Here is a 23,482-nt window from a genome sequence, read left to right as displayed (position 1 = left end):
CTCTATAGAGTCTTCTCCTGAATTAGTGTATGAAATGCATAGCAGATGTGGCACAGAGGAGATAGAGGTGGGAGACACCAGACACCCATGGACACATGTACTACTGGTTTCCACTTTGGCACCTCAGGGCATTGAAAGCAGCCTGCTGGTAAAGGAATGTCAAAACACGCACAGTCAATAACAAGAATTCATCAAGCTCACGCTGATGGTGGAATGCTGCAAGTCAAACACAGTGAGGAAGCCCTGGGAGGCTCTGATAATACGGCTCCATCACAAGGCCCTGAAGGCTATCTCCTCGCCACAATACCTTCCCCAACTCCACATGTGTTCTTAATAAGCAGGGCTTTCCCGCAAGCCAGTGTTGGCCCAGGCTGAGCTGAGCTGGAACTATGACTGGGACAATGACAGGGCTTTGAAAGAAGCCTCAAGTGACAATGTGGTAACATACAAAATCCAACATGCAAGTGTTTTCTGTTGTTGCAGGCTCAGAGATGGGTGGATCTGGAGGGACTGCAACAAAACAGCAGTTACACTGTGGAGCTGCAAGCCATCACATACTGGGGACAGGTGCGGCTGAAGAGCTCCAAGGCTTCTCTCCACTTCAGCACCACCCAAAATAATGAATCAGGTAAACATTGGTGCTATCTTTCTGTTGGTCATTCAGCTGTCAGACTTATTATGTGTTTTTAGTCACTAGGGATGGCAATGTCAGTTGGTCAGTCCACCACTTTGGTCAAGACTGAAATATCTCAACAACTATTGTATTGATTGCAATGTAATTTTATCTAGACATTCACAGTCCCCAGAAGATGAATCCTAGTGACTTTTTCTCTAGCTCTAGCTGAGGTTGACATATGTGGCTTTTGAGGGACATGTTAATGGACAGCTACTGGATGGATTGTCGAAATAGATAGAAATGTAGTTCAGACATCCGTGTCCCTCTCAGGATGAATTGTAATCACTAGGGTAATCACTGGCTTTTCAATCTTGCACCATCATCAGGTCGAAATTTTACTTTGTCCACTTTATGACCAAATCCCTGACAAACTAATGACATTCCCATCATCCTCAGCTGTATTTTGTGTTTAGTGCTTATTTGCAAATGCTAACATGCTAACACGCTAAACTAAGATGGTGAACGTGGTAAACATTAGCATGGCTGTAGACTTTTAGTCTTGTTTTACTATATATTTGTGATTTAGTTAATACTTTTAGCCAAAACACCTTAGTTTTGGTTAATAGTCCACTGCAACCAAATCATAGGTAGGTGCATCCAGAGTCATGCACTTCCTGAAATAAAACAAATTAAAAAAAGAAGGAAAAAAATCTGGATGGAGCTGCAGTTTTGTGATTGCAGATACATATGAGGTTGGCTGAACAAACAGAATCCAATTTTCTTTGTTTGTTTGTTTTCTTTGAGAGTTGAATTTTCCTAAATTACTGAGAGTCTTCAGGCAAACCATCAGCATGAGAATTGCAAAAAGCAGCAATGGCCAAGGTGCGCTGACAGCACATCTGGAATTGAACCCCTAATCTTGGCTGTTTTACGCAGTACTGTGCGTACCCATCAAGTCACACCACATGTATGCATAAAGAACATGTTGTAACTGCTGTGATATTACAAAGATATAATTGTGTGTTTCTGTTACCATGCTGGAGAGTCTGCCAACAAGACAGTCACTGTCTTAGCTACAGCAGCAAACATTTCTCCTTTCTCTTCCCAGTAAAATCAGTGCTCAAGTCAAAGAAGGAGGAGATATCCCCTCTTGGTTCGACCTTGGCCAAACGCCCCTCTGGCCCTCTGGAGATAGGCACGCCCTTCTACCAGGATGGCCAGCTGCAGGTCCGTGTCTACTGGAAGAACCGGGGAGGTATGCACTCTACTGTATTGATTTACAGCTTTGTTAGAATCTAATTTGCACCCCATTATGCACATCAATCACTATGACTCATGTACACCATAATAAAGTGTTATGACTGATCCTCAGTTACTCAAGCAAAGGAAGATTCTTTTTTATAAATGTGGCATCAGATGGTGTAAATGAAATAAATGAAACAATGTGTCATTGTGAGAGCTGAGTAATGTGAGCACTGGGCAAATTTGTGTAAACCTGCACATAGAGCAGAGCCACCGTTCAGTAAAGAACAATAAACACACAGAGCCGGAGCCGTGCGATGGGATTTATTGACAGCTGTATTTAATACATCCTCGCCCTCACATTAGTGTTGAAGCGGTCCATTTTGTTTTACAAGACCTGATGTCATGGGGAACAGAAACGGTTGTGGGCTGTGGCACAGCAAGGGGTTAAAGCCTATAGGAATGCCTGTCCCAGCGGTGTCCATTCCCCAAACCTTCTGTTAATACCAGAGTGGAAATATGGAAACCTTGAAAGCCATGCTCTCAGGGTAACCTGTCAAGTCCCATTCACTGGTCTATGTTATGTTACTAATATATGTCATCCCCTAAGCCAAACTCCACATCTTAGAGTCAAGAATGCAAGCCCTGGCTGAAGGAAAGGCCTGGTGAGACACCAACTGCTGAATCAGTGTGAGAGAGAGAGAGAGAAGGGGGAGAGAGAGTTTGCCCAGAGCTGTTAGTGAGGTTGGCCTGGACTCAGAGAGCTGAGTGATGCTGACGGGGATCAAACGTGGCTTGGGAATCACAGTGTTGCAGTGCAGAGTTAATCCTGGTCCAGCTTCTTTTTCTGTCACGTTTGCAGTGCTGGTCTGCAGTGTGTGTGTGTGTGTGTGTGTGTGTGTGTGTGTGTGTGTGTGTGTGTGTGTGTGTGTGTGCGTGTGTGTGTGTGTGTGCGTGTGTGTGTGTGTGTGTGTGTGTGTGTGTGTGTGTGTGTGTGTGTGTGTGTGTGTGTGTGTGTGTGTGTGAGAGTGCGTGCGTGCGTGCGTGCCACTGCCACTCATTAGTCTGAGGCATGACCCTTGCTTTGACTCTGACAACCTGGGTTCCACTACTGTAAACATACAGACGTACAGATGGTCTGGAGAGTTGTAGTCTCTGGACATCTGGTTTGTGTGACAGGGAGAAGGGACAGGTTAACTGAACCGTGATTAAACTCTCACTCATTGTCTCTGTGATCCAGAGCAGCTTCTGGGTTGTATCCAGCAGACGAAAGAGAGTCTTACTGTACACCAGCTTAGATAATATATCGCTGTCTGCCCAACACCCAGACAATAGACAGCAGTCCGGCGGTGGCGGCACTTCTGAGGCTCGCTTCCCGCCAGGATTTATCCAACACTGCTGAGGTTCTGTTCTCTACCTGATTTACATGTCCCATTTCTTGTTTTACATACCACTTCCCCTCTCTGTCAGTCCCAGCTAAGCATATCTTGTTTATTTTTTCCCGGTTCCCTGTAATTCCTCTTTTCTGCTTCCAAAGAGCTCAGGGGCTCCAAGTGCCAGATCTGTGTCTAAGCCTTCAAAGGACCCCTTTTATCTCCCCACCACAACCCAGGCCCCCGCTGTGGGGCAAACATAGCATAACTCAATTATTAATCGGAGATGTATTTCACATATGCAAGCAACACAGTTGAATGAATAGTAAATCTAGCAACATAAGATGAGGGTGATTGGCAGATAAATGCCACTGATGAGCTCAGGAGGAGCTACTGTACAATAATGAAGGCTGCTACTCCACTGATGAGAATGCAAATCCTTAAAGTTGAAGTAGAAAAGTTTGGCTTGGGAATTGAGCCTTCAGCAAACAAAAGGAAAGGTTTAGGAAACAGGAAAATGATGTTAATAAACTAAAACAAGGATAAAGAAGAAAGTGCTTTCATGTTTCTTTTTTTTCAGAGACATTAGTTATCAGGATCATCAATTATGGAAATAGTGATATCAGATCTCAGATAGGGACTGTTGTAATTTGCGAGATACCCATCAGTTAATCATTTCAGCCAGTCGGATTGTCTTTTGATATCCAATTCATGTTCAGTGGGTGCAGTGGTGTTACATAACTAAGTACATTTACTTAAGTACTGTATAAAGGTGCAATTTCAGATATCTAAGGCTACTTCATACTTAGAGGGGCAGAAGTGTTATGCTTTTTACTCGACTACATTTATTTGACCGGTTCATTTGATGCCTTTGTCCAAAGCAAGTTTTATGCACATACGTTAAGAGCAGTTTGGACTTCAGTGTCTGTGACTTCAAGGATTATTTTGCTTATTGATTACCTGATTGGTTGTTTAGCCTGTTAAAAACTAAGAACAAAGTCAAAAATGCCCACCTAGAGCAAATGAGCAATCATTGAATCTTCATTGGATATAATAAATAGTTGTCAATGCATTTTCTGTTTAGACATTTTGCTCATCGAGTCATCGATTGCTCTTTGTTGCTCAGCTAAAGATCCGAGTACTGAGTTGGGTCTTTGTCATGTGATGTGACATTCTCTCTTTTCATCCTCCCTTTGTTTCAGACCCCACTGTGAGTCGCTATCATGTCCAGTGGATGCCGGAGTACTGTAGCCACAACGAGACTCGAGGACCGGAGAAATCTGTCACGCAGGTTAGTCTCCAGCAGCCGTTTCACATACCTTCCAACTGCAGGTCTGATCACAGAGTGCAAAGCGCAGAGCTACATCTTGATCAGCAGCTCTGTGCTATGCAAAGCATGTGCCTCACCTTTTGTCTGATGCTTAGAAAGAACTAAAGAAAACAACTTCACTGAGTGAGCCTGAAGCCCTGTTGCGTTGGATTTGCACTGGGCAAATCACTGGCTGTTGTTTTCAATATCATGAGTCAGTCGTGTGGTCAGGCATGTGGTGTGTTGGCCAATAAAATGCATTTACTTAAACAACGTTTCCCGGAATGGGGGATCATTCACCTCCAACGGCTGCAGCCATGCATTTTGCACGGGGCTTCCTTGTAGGCTCTGTGTAGGGGTTGGGAGAGTCTTGGGCTCAGGCTGATACAGGATGGCAGAGGCCTGGCAATCAACACATTCTTTGGGGACCAGCGCTCTCGTTGCTAGGAAATATACATCCATTTTCTATAGATCGCTGGGAAGGATTCCAGGGCTTGTGCTTTTATGTGAGCACAGCGCCTCATTCACTTTTAATCAAAGCTGTTTCATATCGGAGAGGATATACACACACCCTCTCTCGAGGGACTGCCTATTAATGTAGAACCTCTTTATTACAAATGTAAGATCTAAATCCACCAGTCAGCGGGATTTTTTTTGTATTTCCTGGTTAGAGATGAGAATGGCTTTTTTTTGTTAAGATCAATAGATGATTAAAGTTTGAAATACGTGTAAAGTGTAAGACTGCAGCACAGAATTCATTAACAGGGATTTACAGGCCATTCTCTTTTGAAAAATAACTTACTTTGGTTGCTGCTTCTTAATTAAGTTGCGTTTATGCGACATGTGGAAGCTGTAAAAAATCATTTATATTGTAAGTTGAATAGAAGGATAGTGGTCTAACCCCTACCATGTGAGTGTTCAAAGTGGTCCTGTAATGTGGGGCATGTTCCTGAGGTCTGAGTGGGAATGTGATCTGCCCCAGCACTATGTATTTAATTATCTCTGAAGCTCCATGGGACCTGACCTGGGTGACATGTCAAAGTCATCAGGGCTGAATAATTTGTTTCTTGGCTCAGGAGAACTACATCAACCTCCCAGGCCTGCTGTTCTCCTGCAAGTACAAAGTCACTGTTCACATGCTGAAGTCCAAGAGACGCTCCAAGGACGAGAGCACCACCTTCCTCACCCCATCCTGTGCAACCATCCGTAGCAAGACTCACAAACACATCCCCTGTCCAGGGGAGGGAGGTGAGTATTCAGCGGTTTGACGCGTAAAGGACATATTGAAATCGATCTGTATTACACAGTAATCACACACCGTAGCATATTAAAATAAAGATGAGAAAATCTATACACTCTTAAAGGAATAGTTCAACATTTCGGTCTTCAAACCAGCGACTTTTAGAAGTGCCAAGGTCTAGATATAAACGGTGGGGTGACCAGGCTTTTGCAGTTGCTGCTCCGAGACTCTGGAACAAGTTACCCCCTGATATCCGCACTATTACAGATGTAGCTCTTTTTAGGTCCAAACTTAAAACGCATCTGTTTAGTCAGGCTTTTAATACGTAGCAGTGGTGTGACGATTTCATTCTTCTGTTTCTCTGTAACTATTTCTGATTTTACATGTTCTTTCTTTATATTGTATGATATGTGTTTTTATTCTTGGTTTTCGATGTTAAGCACTTTGGATACCTGCTGGTTGCTGTAAAGTGCTATATAAATAAAGTTTGATTGATTGATTGATTGATTTCGGGAAATACACTAATTCGCTTTAGATGAGAAGATAGATGCCATTCTCATGTCTGTACGTTGAATATGAAGCTACCGCCAGAAGCTAGTTAGATTAGCTTAGCAAAAAGACTGGAAACAGGAGGAAACAGCTAGCCGGCTCTGATCACAGGTAACAAAATCTGCCTAGCAGCAGCTCTAAAGCTCACTAGTTACAGACATGAGAGTGGTATCAAGCTTCTCATCTATCTTTCAGCAAGAAAGCAAATACCAGTAAATGTGTTTCTCAAAATGTTGAACTATTCTAACTACTTTAATATCAAGACTCTAAATGAGACCACCTTTCTCCTAACAGCTCCAGGGCTTCCAAAGGTTTTGGCTAAGCCAGAGAACCTGACGGCCTCTTTCTCCATCAGTGAGGGAAACATCACCGGCAACTTTCTGTGGCGTGTGTCCAGGGTGGCTCCCCATCAGCGAATCACAGGCTTCCAAGTCACCTGGGCCGAGATCACCACTGAAAGCCGACAAAACAGCCTGCCCAACAGCATCATCTCCCAGTCCCAGATCCTGCCTCCAGTAAGTCTATTTTCATTAAAACAGTATTGGCCCATACTAGTAATAGAGTAAAGGCTGTTTTCAAATGCTGCAGATTGAATATGTTTCTATATCTCACAGGGATCATGCTCTCATATATAGTCAGTAAAGTGTCCCTTGTAGTAGGAAGGTATGTTCTATTTTCAGCATTTCATTTCACTACATCTATCAGAGGTGAGGGTGATTTGAGGATAACACTGTTGTGACCGCTTTGCATGAATCTTGTGATAAGCGGTGGTGTGTAGACAGGCACAGGGAGAGATCTGAGGAAGTGTTGTGTCCTGCTGGAAGTTATCCTCCTCTACATTTTCATCTGCCTTCACGTCTTCCTCTTTCATCCTTTGTGAGAGCTCCGAAAAAAAGCCGCTCTTTGACATAATCTGCTCCATCAACAACACGTTCTGCCTATCTGCACCTCCCAGCCTCTGGAACTCTTCTATAAATAAAAGCACCCACCGCACACTTTATCAAGCTGGCAGCAAAAAAAAAGGAGAGACAGCCAGCCTTATGAAGACAAAGTCTTTGTTTTTGTCTGTGGCTTGTGCAAAGACAGCTCTGCAGCTGATACTCCTCTGGTTTACAGCCCATTCCAATTCAAGTCATGTCAAATTCAAATTCTGTTGTATTTCAACTGATTGCATGTCTTCTGCTGCTCTCCTCCCTCACTTGGCAGGATCATAATTTGCTTGTCGTGTCCAACCTGCGGCCATCCACCTACTACAGACTGGAGGTGCAGGTCATAACAACTGGAGGGGAAGGTCCTGCCACTGTCAAGACCTTCCAGACCCCAAACATATTACCAGTCATTCAACACCGTAAGTACTAAGTCACTGTCACTGTCTTTGGTGCTATACATCATGTCAACTAATGTGATTTTTTTCTTGACTATCTATTAAAGTTTGTGTTGGGTTTCATTCAGTGGCTCTTACTGCTCAGTGCTAACAGCATACAGTATATGTTTAATCCTAAAATCCTAAAAATCTTTATCCTAAAAGCAATAGTTTGACATTTTTAGTTTTTATTTGTTATTTTGCTTTCTTGTGAGAGTTAGATGAGAAGATACCAACCTCACGTCTGTACAACAAATATAAGGCTACAGCTAGCAGCCGGTTAGTTTAGCACAAAGACTCTTGGAAAAAAGGAGGAAACAGCTGTCCTGGCTCTGTCCTATGTGCACTTATATGTGAAAGGGGTTGCTTGAAGTGCTGAACCCACAGAGAATTACAGCATTTCCCCTCAGCTCTACAGAGCGTTTTGGCATTTTTTAGCTCACCTTTTTGGTTTTCTGGCCCGCGTCGTTTTTCCAGGCACAACAGCCACCTGTTTTCAGCGAAAAATCTCTAAAAACCTACTGTACGCTACCTGCCCATCACCAAACACCTAGCTAGAGAACCCAAGTGGAGCATTTAGCAGCTGAAGTGTCCGATATTTCCCTCATGAATTAGTGGAGAGCAAAACAGAGCTAAAAGAAAACTGGATATTGATCTTACATTCATCAGGTTTCCAAAATACACAACTCTAACAAGTTTGCCATATCAACTTTATAAGGGGATAATATGTAAATGTTTACAGCTTGTGTCCGCTGCCCCCAAGCTGCCAAAAAATCAGCAGTTTTAAGAAAAGATGCTGTGCTTCCTCCACATTATTTTGGGTTAGGCAGCATATTTTTTTTGCAGACATACTTAACGCTGGTTGTTTAGCTCAGCAAAAGGAGGGGATGTAAAACATATTTATGACCTGTATAACAGGTTAAACACTGCCAAGTAATGTGTAAATAACGTGTGTCTTTCTAGGACCCAGACTCCGGCAGCATCACTCTCACCACCAGAAGCCATCAGTGGAGAGGCACTGAGCTGCAAGTCGAGGTAAACCCAATAGGGAGAAGCACCAGTGGCTCTCTGCTCCTGTCTGTCAGGGAAGGAATGTGTGGAACCAAACAGAAACACAGCGCACCAGACCATGAACTGACCCCCCTGCTCGTGAAATATGGGTCCATCTTCTCCAGGCTCCACAACACATCAGCTATTCCTTCTCAACCCCTCTCCCTTGACTGAAATATGTCAGCGGACGGGTTGGTCTGTAGAGTGAAATTTATACCGCAAGGTCTCACATTCAGCGTTGGTTAGTACACAGCTCCCCAAACTCATCCCCCAAATCATCAAGAAGTTATGAAATTCCAGGTAAAAGTTAAAGCCCCCTAAAATAGTTGTGATCCAGCTGTCATCGCACACAGCCACATGATATTAGCAAAATTGAAATCAGTTGATCAAAGACCGGCAATTAGGTCATGGTTTAAAGACAAACAAGTACTTGATTTAAGATGGCTGAACATGGATGGTAGGAAATGCCAGAACTGTAAAAAAAAAAAAAAATTGTTTATTCATGAAGAAAGAAAAGTAGAAATTAATCTATTTATTTTGTGTTACCCATTTAAGAGGCGCTTAGGAATAAGTCAGTACTGATGGATAATGTAACTAAAGTCATAGTATGTTGCATGTAGTACATTTGATTTTTTGAACTGTAAATTAATTACTTGCTTCAAATTGAAAGCTTGTAATGGTTTTGCATGACAAGCGTTAGCATTCTGTTGGCATGTAATAATTGTCTGTGTTACCTCTTTTCAGTATGTTAGCAATATTTCATTAACAGATTAACAAAGAATTATATTGGGAGTAATATGTAATGTTTATTAATGAAATTATAACTTGTGTGGAAATGATGAATTGTACATGTTCTTGGCTGTAGAAATATTTGTCGTGGAACAGTCAGTGAATGTCTATATTTATTTATGTGTGTATTACAAAGTTTGGTTTGGATGTGTGTGAATGTGTTTGTTTCGTGCGTTCTAGTCTCAAGTTTTTGAACTGGCAAGAAAATCTTGTAAAGACATTTTGTAAAAATGGAATTGTAAATACAGTCTTATGTTACATGTTATTTTTCCATGGTAGAAACTGTACAAAATGCTAAGTAATAAAATAATCCTTAACCATTTCCCTTTGCTGTTTGTTTAATTGAAGAAGTAAACAGACATGCTTCTCCTCCCAGTGCTCAACTGTTTGGCAGTTAATGTTGCTTATTTTGGCTGTAAAAGCCATCATGGCCGATTCTGTGTACAGCCTATCCACTGATCGGTCCAGGAGCCTGAGACATGCGCTCTGCAAGTCCAAATAAACAGGTCATCTAGCTTAACAGCCCAAGCAAATTTACCATCGCTGAGGTCGGGCGCCCCTCAACATAATGCTTTGCTTCTCGGAGCACTTGAAAGTATTAAATCGCTCCTCTGCTCAGCAGCCTTCGCCCTCTAAATGAAAAGAGGAAATGTTTACAAGAAAATAGCTAAGAGTGACATTGTGAGAGTTAATCCTATATGTATGGAGTGCATGATTTCTGTGTTCAAAACCGCAAGCTGAGTTATTTGTGTGTGTTGGATAAAAGCCTTTTTTAGGACACATCCAATACTGAGAGGAGCGCATGCAGAATAGTGTTTAATGGTGCATACCGTTATATGTTTTATTACGTGTATCCAGGCAAGTTGACATTACATTCTTGTTAATAAGATAGATGTTTATTTACACAGTACTGTATATGTGGTCTTTACATTTAAGGTAATTTTGTAGACACTTTCAACCAAAGTGACTTACAAGAAGTGCATGCATCCTCCATAGGAACAAAAACTGTCTTGCATTGTGCTAACGGACATCAGCATGCTCATTGGTAGAGTATTCAAAGTATTCAAACCACTGCATCTGCCAAACCTGGCATTTTGGACTTTAAAGACAACATGAAGTGAATCCATCAGTGGATGGATTTCATATCTTTCATAGATTAAAAAGAATAAAATAGAATCATCAAATCATGTACTTTGAGATTCAATTAAATTCAGATGAATTGGATACTTTATGGCATTTCCAAAAATCATCAGAAAGGTCAAAATACTTCAGTCAACAGAAATGTTTGTGATGGGACAAACACAAAGGAAAAACAAACAAATTTTTTTAATTGGTGCAGTTGGCTTTCAAGTTTCAAAATGATGCATTTTCATGAGCCTGAGCCATGTGTAATTCTAATTTGCCTTTGTTGCACTTAAGGAAATTGAGTGTCACCAAAGAGACAACATTCCTTCCAGTGTGCTGCTAGCAAAGGCACAGTTTTCTATTCTGCTGTTGGAGGTTAATCAATGTCAATTCAGTATTGCAAATATTTCCATTGATCGTGTCTGTGTGTTTGCATATTTGTGTGGGTGTGCTTGTTTTTCTAAGTGTATGTTTGACGTTGCTGTCCAGATGTTTAGATTTGAAGTCTGTTCTTGTCACCATTTTCCACAGCGAGTGACAAATTATTCTGAGCCCTTGTTTTCACACACTCAGCCTCTTCAGTCAGTCAATGCTTCGCCGCTCACTTCTCAGGGATGTTGTTTATGTACAGTTCTATTATGTCACAGGAGATTAGTTCCTCTTGGTCTGTGCACCCTAATCCCTCTCTCTTTTCTAGGAGCCGGGCCAGTGTTTAGCCAAGGCTCCTTTCTGTGCGAGCCAGCCCAGCCCCTCTCCCTTTCAGGCTGTCACAGTCCCTCTCTACACACACCAAATACCATGGCCCTCTAGTGTGAAAACCTCAAAACAAAAGGGCCTCTAGCCTCTTTTGAGGCATGTTGCAAGACGTCCAAGTCTCCGAGGACATAAAAGAAAGGGAAAAAAAATGCAACAACTAAATAATAGGCCAGTCGTCAGTACAAAAGTTTTGTTTCTTATGGTACAAGGCCAGTGAGGGCTTTTTCACTTTGCATGACATTACATCCCTATTGTGAAAGTCAGGCAGGGGATATCACTTTCAAATTTGAACACATATTTATGAAAACAATATTATTCATTTGGCTCTGCGAATAATCCCGGTCAATTAAATATTTACCCGTCTCCTGGTTGGCATTAGCCCTCATTTTATTAGAACTGAGAATAACACAGTGAGTCCATTCAGAGGAGCGCAACAAAGATAGGCTGTTTCTCCCACACATCTCCTCTGACCCCTTTGCACCCGTTCTGCAGATTAACATTGCAATGAGCCATGCATTACTATTTATCAAATCTAAGCCACTTTTATGGGTCATCCTACAATAGTTTGACGGAGCAACTGTAACATTACCCCTTAAAGGATGGGTGGAATTTAGGTTTTGATGATAGGTACGATCCAAACATTACTTTGAAGTATGAGGCAAAAAGTAAAATGGATGGATTTGACTTTCCTTTTTTCAGATGACACTGATCATAACCTGAACGATTTGAGAGCAAACGTTGCTCTCGTGAGTTTCAGGTCAGTGAGATCATCAAGGAGACCCAGGCATGCGCTCCAGATTACTACCACATGGACTACATCCATTTGCGCTGGTACTCCTTCAATATGATGAGATGGAATATATTGTCTGTGAGATTGATGAAAAATATCCAGAGTGTTTTTTCCCCTCTCCATTAGGAAAGGCAATGTTGCTTTAATGCTGTGGTATGGTGAGAAATCTGACCTTGCTCCAGGCAGTGGCATGTTTCTGGTTAGGCTCTGGTGAGTGGGACCAGGCAGGGGACACATGAAAGGATCTTTCTGTCAGGCTGCAAAAGATGTTCAGTCTAAGTCTAATGAATACCAGAACACATGGACAGACCTGAGAACATGCCACACATTACACAAGCACTATAGCTACAACACTGTTGACAAGCTCAGTATTCCTCTCCTTCTTCCCAAGGCTGACAAAGTGAGAAGCTTGATGAGCATGTGTGTGCCATGATTAAAAAGCTGTACTAGCCTACCAGGACATTGAAGTGAAAACACCTCCTCATCCAAAGACAGGCAGATAATGTGTTTGTTGCTAAGAATTGCCTTTGCTTCTGTGTCTCCACTGGGAACGTTATTCCCTCGTCTCTGTGCCTGGAAAAGCTTTCTTGGGTCGTATAAGTCAGCGACTGAGCTGGTACAATAATACCATGAGAAAATGATTTTGTATAAACAAAGTTACCAGCTTATAATGTACACCTGTACAATCAAACACAGTTCAATAGCTCTCCAAATCATTTTTGTTGACACTTGATTCAGCTTTTTTGTGCCAGTTGTAGTGAAGATACTGTATATTGGACTATTATAAAGAGATATATTTAAACACCTCAGTATAATCCGTGGTAGGAGATGTACTGTAATTATTTAAAGCAAAAGTATCAATACCACAATGTTAAAATACTCCCTTAAAAATAAAAGTCATGCATTTAAATTGGTACTTATAAATGAAGCAAAAAGTACAGAATCATAAATTGCAAAATGTAATTAAAGTATGAGAAGTAAAAGTACTAATAAGGAAGACCGAGCCATGTCATAGTGTTATTTATTATGCATTATCATTATGGTATTAGCATAAGCAGCTGGTTGAGCTGGAGAAGCTTTCGATCGAATCTTTCGATCCATGCGGCATACTATATTTTGAAAACAGATCATATGTTTTGCATTTCAAATTTAAATCTGCAAAGTAACTAGTAATTGTAAGTTGTCAGATGAATGCAAAAAGTACAATATTTCCCACTGAAATGTAGTGGAGTAGAAGTATGAAGTGGCATATAAATTAAATATTCAGTTAAAGTACAAGTACCTCAAAACTGTACTTTAGTACAGTGATTAAATGTGCATACTTCCTTCCTTCAAGTCTTCTGATGATTCTTCCAGTCAATTAACCTCCAATATGAAACATTTCACATACATTTTCCCTTTATCCTAAACTGAAACACACTTTGTTTAAAGGACTTGCCATCCTTTGGAGTTTGGGTCAAAGGTAAGCAAGAGGTCCAGTATGTTTGTGTTTACAAAGAAAATGTCACCAGAGGAGTCGTTATCTAGATCCCTCTTTCGAAACCAAACATCCTTCTCCACAGGCGTCCAAAGTGGAGAGATCAGGCAGGAAAGTGCCATCCAGCTGGGTAATAGCTGCTTATAATCCCCTCTGATTAGTGTTAATCCCTTTAATGCTCCTTCCTGAGAATAAACACATGTTGACCCAAGTGACCCGCTCTTAATAAATGAAGGTTGGTATTCTATCATCTATTCACTGTGGTCGATCCAGTGTTGCATGAGCTTGTATTGTAGCTCTTAATGATACAATGTGTATGTAATAACCTAAAATAAAACAGCTGACACTTTTAAATTGGGATCGCTGGCTGGAGTCAGCTTTTTCACAATACAATACACCCTCCAGGCGTGACTACCGATGAGGGGCAACTCTCCGTCTTGTGTTCTTTTCTCCTGTGAAGTCAGTGTGCAGGGTCGGTAGCCGGGCCGCAGAGGCGAGGCAAAGTTCACAGGTCGGCGTGTACCCTGGAGGATGGACGGCAGCGTGAGGGCAGGGCCCAGGCTTGGGGACAAGGGAAAGGGTCAGGGGTTGAGTTCAGATGGAATCCACACAGAGGATGTTGAAAGAGATATTGTCAGGGGAGAACAGAACTTCCTCCTCTTTTCCTGCTGGCCTGCCGCTAAAGACACCACAAGGCAAGCACAACATCAGAGAACACATCTGCAGCTCCAAGCACTAATTCAAAGGTGTTAATAAGATGATGCATGTGCCATCCAAAGTGGCATTTACAGTAGAAGAGGAAATTATGAAAGGCATGATTTGATGTGTAAACACTTTGCTTGAGCGCCTCTGCTTCTTCAGAATGTTGAAATAAACTTGCGTGACAGGAAAAAGAGCTGTGAAAAATGTGTTTTTAGGGCTGTTTAGAGATTAAAATCAATGCACTCTTTTTAGAATAAACAAAAAAATCGGATTCTTGCTTTAGCTCAAACACGGTTACACATTTTATTTCAAAGATTTCTCTGAGGAAAATCTGCTCTGTCTCCATCTTGATTGCTTCAGACTAACAAAACCTATATTTCAAACAGTCAATCCATTTGTCTGTCTACTGTGTTCTCGCTTCATGTGGAAGGACTGCTATGGATCAACATCTAGTTCATACCCAAAATAATAAATGTTGCTGTTCGTTTACATATAGAAAGATGGCATCAGAGGTCATTACAGTATTGCTCACAATAAAGGCATATGGGATATTTATTGTCCTGAGAAAATCAAAATGGGGCGTGAGCTGAAAAGGGAGCATGAAATTGATTACACTGTAAAGGAACGGCTTATATGTGCAATCACAAAAGCTTTTACAGGCCCCTGAAAACATGAGGCAGCAACAGACTCCACAAATAAATTAGCACCAGGATAATGTGATTCTTTGTTTTTATTTTGTATGAAGATGTTGATCTAAATACATTAAAAACGAAGCTGGCACATAACTCAGCAAACCGCATGTTTATATAATGAATATGGAGTATTTTGTCCTGTCTCTCTATGAGTGTGTGTGTGTGTGTGTGTGTGTGTGTGTGTGTGTGTGTGTGTGTGTGTGTGTGTGTGTGTGTGTGTGTGCTCAAAGGCTAAGAGCTCATTTCCACCCTTGATGATCACAGGCACCATTGATTGTAATGCTGACGAGCAGGCTAGTTCTGCCCGTGGCGTACAAAGGGATCTGGACATGTTTAAAGCACTAACTTTCATGTTTTTTATGCTGGTATGAAGTTGAGTACTGATGTTGCGGGCAGCTGGCTCTCATTAACAAAACATGATGTCAAACAGAGGGCCTGGCTGGTGAAAGTCAACCGCTCTCCCTCTCTGGTCGTCGGTGTCTCTCGGCGCTGCGCTGAGAGCTGTCTGACCTGGTGGACTTGATACTTTGGCTTTGGTCAGTAATGTCCTACAAAGAATAAAATTACAACTGTGAATGATGGCTCTAGGTGTGAAATAAATCATTTACACATTTAGACCTAAAGCATCACTTTTTTATGCTTTTCATAGACTTGTCATTAATATAATAATGATAATAATAAACTTTATTTCTATAGCACTTTTCTTAACAAAGTTACAAAGTGCTTTCCAGAAAAACAGCAAATAAAAGCAAGAACAATACAGCCAACAACAATGAAGTAAAATACAAAAAACAAAGGTGTCATGAAGCACCATATATATATATTTATACACATATAAATATAATATACATACACACACACACACACACACACACACACACACACACACACACACACACACACACACACACACACACGTACACATACATATATACATAAATACACGCAAGCATACATACATACACATATATATACACACAAACATACATGCCTGTAAATGTACAAAGACATACAGTAAATGGGCAATGGCAGGGCAGGATGATGAAACCCAACAGCGTATTAAATATTCATAAACGCGTTCCTATAAAAGTAAGTTTTAAGAAGCGATTTAAAAGATACTAATGATGTGGCGTGTCTAATTTCAGTAGGCAGAGTATTCCAGAGTCTTGGGGCTCTAACAGCAAAGGCCCGGTCACCTTTGGTCACAAGCCTGGATCTTGGAACAAACATTAATGCTATGTGATGTTCATATATATCTGCAGGTTAGACAAATTAGTACCATTCTCTAATACGACATCACTTATAAGGGGTTTTTGAAAGTTAAAGGCTTCATTAATGTTAATAATCCATTAATTAATGCTTCATAGACGAGTAACCACTTGTAAAAACAAATTGTGGGAACAACCCATTGGCTGGTGTATATCATCCTACAGCATAACTTATTTTTTCTTAAACTAGTTCTTTTATTCACCAAGAAGACCATTGTGGTGGAAGTTTTCTTTGCAGCAGGTGTAGATGTTTTGGAAAGAAAATAGAATTGTGAAACAAACATAAAAGAACAGTCGTAGACTAAGCTAAGTTAGGTTTTTGTATTTTATTAAGTATATTTGCAAATATAGGAGGAACACATTTCACAGAAGGCACGCAGCACAGGTGTGGAAAAGCTCTTCAAATGAGTGAACAGAAACACTGAGCTTAAATACATCTTCAGAGTGACAGCACACACGCACTTGGCTTATTATGACTCTACATTTCTCACAGACAATCTGATACACATGAAGACAATCAAGAAAAAACACAAGAGACATCTTGGAGCCATTTCGCCTCCTTCCCCCTGTACGACTTTCACCCCCCCAGTTGCATCTCAACTGGCATGGGAAAACTAAATGTATCAGGAGAGATAGTTTTAGGGTGACCTTGTATCCCCTATCTGTTCAGACAAACAGTGGTCACATTATATTCCAGACTTTCTGATTCTCACTTAGTTAGAATCAGATTCTTCATGTGGGAATGAGATAAACTCCCTTTCAGCATTGTGAGACAAAGTAAAACAGAAATAAGACAAGAATATAAAGAATCATGCTTAAATATAATTTTGCCACTACACCATGAAGGCTCTGGTCACCTAGAGGTTACCGCGCCAACCATGAACTGCAACGCCTCCGGTTCGCTTCCAGCTGGGGACTTGTATTGCATGTCATTCCCCATCTCACTCGCCCTTCGTTTCCTGTCCTGTTTCTACTGTCATCTATCCAAAAGTAGCATTGAAGTGGCCATATTATGCTCATTTTCAGGTTCATAATTGTAATTTGAGATTCATAATTGTAATTTGAGATTGCATCAGAATAGGGTGGTGGTGGCGCAGTGGATATGACACATGCCTTTGGTGTGGGAGATCCAGGTTCAATTCCCCCTGCGATACATCAACCAATGTGTACCTGAGCAAGACACTTAACCCATAGTTGCTCCAGAGCCGTGCGACCTCTGACATATATAGCAATTGTAAGTCGCTTTGGATAAAAGCGTCAGCTAAATGACATGTAATGTTTACATGGTTTAATTTTCAAAGAAGACCATATTTTTGTTATACTGCAGCTATTGCTGCAGCTCCTCTTGTCACCCTGTGTTCAAGTCTCTGTCTTAGCTACAGAGTGAGACATCTCAACTTCTGTAACGTCTTTGTTGGCAGTCGCACATGCGCAGTAGCTAGGTAAGGATTACATGAGCTAGCTAGCTGTTTCTCCAACTTCGGCCTGTACAAGGCAGGATTAGCTGGAAGACTTCTTCTAAACGAGGGCGCACTTCCAACTTTGCGTGGAATACCTGCAGAACAGGGACATGTAAGTAGTTCTATACAATTTATTTTGTAGATTAGGGTGGATTCGTGCGTGTTGTAGCAGTGTTTTGCCATTGAGAACGAGCTAGCATGCTAGCGCTAGCATGCTAACGGTTAGCCCCCTAGCCCCCTTGTTTCGGCTAGTTACGTAGAAAGCCGTGCAGATTTTGAACAGCTCACCCGGAGACTGAAGGCAGGAGACATTCAGAAACTCGTATCTCACTCAAAACAGCATGGATGTTTTTTTTCCAAAGTTTGTATGCATGTGGAAACACCAGAGACACAAAATAACACCCCAAATCCCAGAAAAAGTGATTTTTTTCATAATATGGGCACTTTAAAAGGCCCCAAAACAGGACTGTTGTACTGGAATAACCATTTAGTACTTACTTAATAACCAAAACATCTGTTAAGTCTACAGTTACATTACTATAACATTAATAAAGAATGTAGGTTGACAGCTTTTTAAAACTTTCTGATAAGTCTTCAAACCTCCACATTTTGTTCTTATGAATATGGTTTTAAAACAAAATGAATAAACAAATTACTAACCATGAACACAGCCATAAAACCATTACAGAAGTATGCATTGTTATCACCCAAAAACACACAGTATAAGCAACTACTAATACTTTCATGACTTCAATTTATGACCTCGGTGATGGCTGACCATTTCCTGTGCCTCAGCATGCTTGGAAGCACAGCCTGGTCTTGTTTGTCTCAGAGGGTGAGGACGACACGGTGAGCAGCAGCAGTCAGTGTTGTATTTCACAAAAACATTACAGATTATTGAAGGGATGATAGGGATATCTGCAGTGGGTATTAACAGGTGTTAATATCTTGAAAACGTGTCAAAGGTGGATCAGCAATAAAAAATAAAACAGTAACATCTTGTTCATAAATCCCTTGTCTAAATGCACCGTTGCAAGTGTGCTTTTTCAAGCCTGTTTGCAACATAAACAGTTCCGTTTGTGTTGAGGTGTTGAGTGGTCCTGAGATTTAGGTGAACTGAGGGAATCCTGTGATTCAGTGTCACGACAGGCCACTGTGCCCGCACAGCCTGTAACACGTTTATGACACTCAAGAGGAGAACAAAACATATGGTATACATGTTAGGAAGGTTTGCAAAGCAAGGCTAGCCGAGGGATGATCTCTCTTTTTCCACGCTTTGATGGTAAGTGGCTGTTAACCACGTCCCACCTTTGGGATAAATGACATTATCAGCTACTTATCTGAGTACAATCTGCTTTTCATCACTTGTGACAGAAACAGAGCACATTTTCCAGGCTCAGTTCCCTCTACAATCCTTCATACTGACATCTGATGACTGCAGCAACATTTTTTTTTTTTTAATTGCTTGATGTTTAATACATTTTTTTTTTTTTACCTTTATTTATTCAGGGAAGGTTCACTGAGAGGAAGCCTCTCTTTTGCAGGAACACCCTGATCACATTCACACAGTTACACATTCATACCTGGAAGCTGCCCAGTGCAACCACAGTCTGATCTGCTGGCCACTGAGCAGCTCCACTGGAGCAGTTGGGGTTAAGGGCCTTGCTCAAGGGCACCTCAGTGGTGGTAAAGAAAGAGGGACAAGCGCTGCTCTTTTCACATTCCCCACTCAGATTTTTTTACTCTGTCAGTCTGGGGATTGAATTGACGACCTCCCGGTCACTTCTCTAACCTTTAGGCCACCACTGCCCCAACATTATTGTTATTATATAATTACCCTACACAAAAGGCTCTCTCTTATGAAACATTAGCTGTCATTTGGCAGAAGCAGAGCACCTCAAGAGAGATGATTCCTGAAAAGCTACATAGTTTCTGTTAGATTCATATGTGCTAAACAAAACAACATTTTTCTCTTTTCAATTCAGAAACAATTTACTGCCTCGTATGATTTGTGCCACGTCTATCGTCTCCTGTCTGTGGATATATGTGATGTTGCTAAAGATCCCCCTCAACTCAACTCATCTCTGCGCTCATCTATTCTCATACTCAGTCCTTTCAAGCAAAGCTCCAAGGCAATGATATATTGTGCAGATCTGATTGAAAACAGTCTTCATAATGTGAAACTAGCAATCTCTCAGACTTCTGTCATTCCAGTTTTTTAAATAGACTGTTTGAAAAAATCACAGTAATTTGATTAAAATGGATTGACAGCCTGGTGAGTTACTGTCAGTGCGCCAGTGGGAGAAGAGTGTTTCAGATTTCTCCTGAGGAGAATCCTTTACCTCCCCAGCAGTTCTTTTAATAATACAGGCAGCGCCTTTCATCTGCTCCTCCAAGCAAGGCGTTTAATGCGTTGCAGATTCTTTTCAGCTCTGACTATATTTTACCGTCATCTTTTTAAAGGCTTTCTGGAACGTGTTTCAATTAATCTTCAACTTTGTTTCAAACAAAATCAACCTAATGTTTGTTAACAAAAGGCTCACACCAACATATAATAATAATAATAATTGATAAATAAACTGCAGAATTTCAGATAATAGTGTCTATAGATTAAGCTTTGATTACACTAATACACTATATATTTAATATCATTATCCAGGCGATTAAACACTAAAATGAATGAATGAATGAATACATTTTACAACCTCATAAGTATATTTCTTGGCATTGTGGAGACACCACACTCACCAGTGAACTGTAAAAATTCCACTGACCACATAAGCAGAGACAGACTAATAACCTTAACAAAGTAAAGGAAGTGCCAAGAGTGCCGTGAGTTAGATAAGAGCATAGATACCACTCTTGTGTCTGTATGCTACATTTGAGGCTACTGCCAGTAGCTAATTATTAGGGTTGGACATCGTTTGGATTTTAACAATTCTGATTCCAATTCCAATTCTTCCTTTCGATTCCGGTTCTTATCGATTCTCGATTCCGATTCTTTGAGGGGTGGAGTTGAAACGGGTCACATGCCTATTTTCACAAATAAGAAGAAAGTTTTATTTTGATTCAGTGGTGGTTTGCCGTTTTACCGGGCTTTTTCAATGTAAAATAAAGCCACACTGGAGCGCTGTTTACTGTGCTCCAAGGCTGCAACACAACAAGCGCCTGGCCGCTACGGAAACTTGCGCGTGTTAAATTGGGAAGCGATGATCGGATTTGAAACCAAATCCTCTAAACGATTCCAAACGATTCCAATAAAGAAACGATTCTACTGGAATCGTAATTTTTGAAACGATTCCAAGTAGGAATAGGTTATCAATGCCCAATCCTACTGATTAGCTTAGCATGAAGAATGGAAACAGGACTATTTCTTGAAATAAATAATATATTTATGCTAAGCTAAACACCACATAACCCCCTGTGAAACCACATCTTGTCGATTTTACACTTAGTTTTTTTCCAGGGTATAAACAAACGATATAATTGTTAATTTGTAGCTTTGCTACCTTTGGACAGAGCCAGGCTAGCTGTTTCCCCTTTATTTTTAGTCTTTATGCTGAGCTAAGCTAACCACCTCCTGGCTGTAGCTTCATGTTTACTGTACAGATATAAGAGTGATATCGATCCTTTCATCTACCTCTTGGCAAGAAAGCGATGGTTGTTCCCAAAATGTCAAACTATTCCTTTAATCAAAGCACAGTATTTCAGCCCTCTCACTGGTCATTCATCCCCTTGCTGTGTTTATACATTTCTCTTTGGTTTTCTTATGTTCATAATAGTAAATCAACCATTTGCTGCAGGGTACAACACTCTGATCTTTGATTAACTCAATTAGTACAACCAATCAAGAACAGGAAGCCACAACATGTAAAGATAATACAAAAAGCAAACATTATATTAACCAACCACTGTAGTGGTTGCTGTAAAACCCCTCTAGTAGTCCTCTGGCCTTGCTGCACGATCTGTCTTTCATAGTCGACCAGTGTTGACTGCCAAGAATAGTATTCTGGCTGATGTGTCTGGCTCTTGTTAGCGAAGGATAGGTTTGTGTCAAGCACAGCTTCTCTGCAGGCTGAGCCTTGTTGTTGTTGTGGTTGAAAAAGATCATGGGACTGTTGTGTGCAATCGCTCACTGACAAAGATGTCGGGGCTGCTATATGACACACTTCCAATCAACTGATCCGCTGCCAGTGTGAGTCATCTTTTTCTCATGGCAAAAGCTCCACACAACAGACTTTGAGTCTTTGAACAGGTGTTGTTTTTCTTTCTCATCGCTCTTTTTTCACATATATGTTTTTGACATTACTGTTTGTGTATCTGATCCCATCTCGGTCCACCCCTCCCACTCTCTCACACACACCCACACACTGGCTTTCTATTGCTTTTTTTTCTTCATCTTTTCATACAAAAGAAATAGTGTTGGCCTCTGGCATTTATCAAGGATGAAATGTGTTCAGAGTAAGCCTTTGAATTTGAGCCTATTCAACATACTTTATGAGAAAATATCAAATTGAGTTAAACTTTCATACTGTGTACATTTATTTTAATCTTTTTTCCCTTTTTTTTTTTTTTTTTTTTACAAGAAAAGGGGATCATTTTTCTTTACTGCGATTTTTTTCTTCTGTATTCTGATCCTCTTTCAATTGACTAAAAGTTCTTATGAATTTCTTCCAAGTGCAGTGTCACTGAATATATATTTAGTGACTCTTGAAGGTCTGCCAGTTATTGGAAGGGGCTGTTTTTAATTGACCCATTGTCCACATCATTGGTGTATTCAGGGGCACTGCCACAGGCAGAATTTCTTGTCATCAAAAGCTGCTTTTGGTTGAACATCTCAGATCTGAGGCCAGTAATTGAATAGATAGGGTTTTGATTGATGTTTAGAGGAAGTCTCTTTCCTATTTAAATATTCATGGGTCTGTAGCCTGCAGGGGTGAGACAGGAATCCAAAGCAAACCTGTGGACAACAATAGCAGCTCAGAGTTCTTCCTGTCTGCTTCCAATTACAGTAAATACACTCTCAGAGCTACCATCCCTGCTGCATTCCTGCTCCCCGCTCCACTGGGCTCTGCCTAACTGAGGGTATTTGGCATCTGAAGACAAACCTAAATGCATGGAATGAAAAGACAAATGTCCCATTATCTCACTGTTTTTGTAAATAAAAATTACCAGAAACATGAATGAGTGTCACGGCATGGGAAAGCATTAGTAGGTTTGTAAATCTTTGGATTTATCTGATCGCTATGCTTCATTTTCTATATCAAAAGTGACTGTAATACTACTTTGTTTGAAACATGCAACTCATATTACAGGTGTTGCCTTTGCTGCCATGTCTTCACTGCTAATGCACTTATGGTCTTTCAATCCCACTAGATCCCACTTGAAATGTGTCAGTCCCAACAGGCCTGTCACTATGACATCACAGACTGTCGTGGACTCCCCAGTCAGCTGTGCCAAAAGGATCCCAACCAAGGGCGTAAGCTTCTCCTCACAACGCGTACCTCCTATGGCGCTTGTAAAAATAGGCTAACGATTGTGTCATAACCACGGGACTTACTGTCGCATAGTATAGGAATTACCGTATAGTACAGGAGAAGCTCGCAGTCAGTTTCGACTTACATTAGCTGTTTAAGTTTAATTACTTATGTTAACTAGCATTTTAGTTAGCAATAATTAGC

General features: G+C 40.9%; 1 protein-coding gene across 1 annotated transcript in view; it reads left to right on the top strand.

Annotated features, from left to right (window-relative positions):
• Positions 1 to 9,851, top strand: part of LOC116047309 (anosmin-1) — a 40,170-nt gene extending 30,319 nt beyond the window's left edge. The window contains exons 8-14 of the mRNA XM_031296021.2: positions 484 to 628; positions 1,725 to 1,871; positions 4,434 to 4,522; positions 5,617 to 5,788; positions 6,624 to 6,844; positions 7,536 to 7,677; positions 8,656 to 9,851. Coding sequence (XP_031151881.1) covers positions 484 to 628; positions 1,725 to 1,871; positions 4,434 to 4,522; positions 5,617 to 5,788; positions 6,624 to 6,844; positions 7,536 to 7,677; positions 8,656 to 8,714 — 975 coding nt within the window. The 3' untranslated portion in view covers positions 8,715 to 9,851. The remainder of the gene's footprint in view (positions 1 to 483; positions 629 to 1,724; positions 1,872 to 4,433; positions 4,523 to 5,616; positions 5,789 to 6,623; positions 6,845 to 7,535; positions 7,678 to 8,655) is intronic.
• Positions 9,852 to 23,482: the final 13,631 nt, after the last annotated feature.

This window comes from Sander lucioperca, chromosome 8 (genome assembly GCF_008315115.2).
Source record: "Sander lucioperca isolate FBNREF2018 chromosome 8, SLUC_FBN_1.2, whole genome shotgun sequence".
NCBI lineage: Eukaryota > Metazoa > Chordata > Actinopteri > Perciformes > Percidae > Sander > Sander lucioperca.
This window is presented reverse-complemented; position numbering and strand designations above follow the sequence as displayed.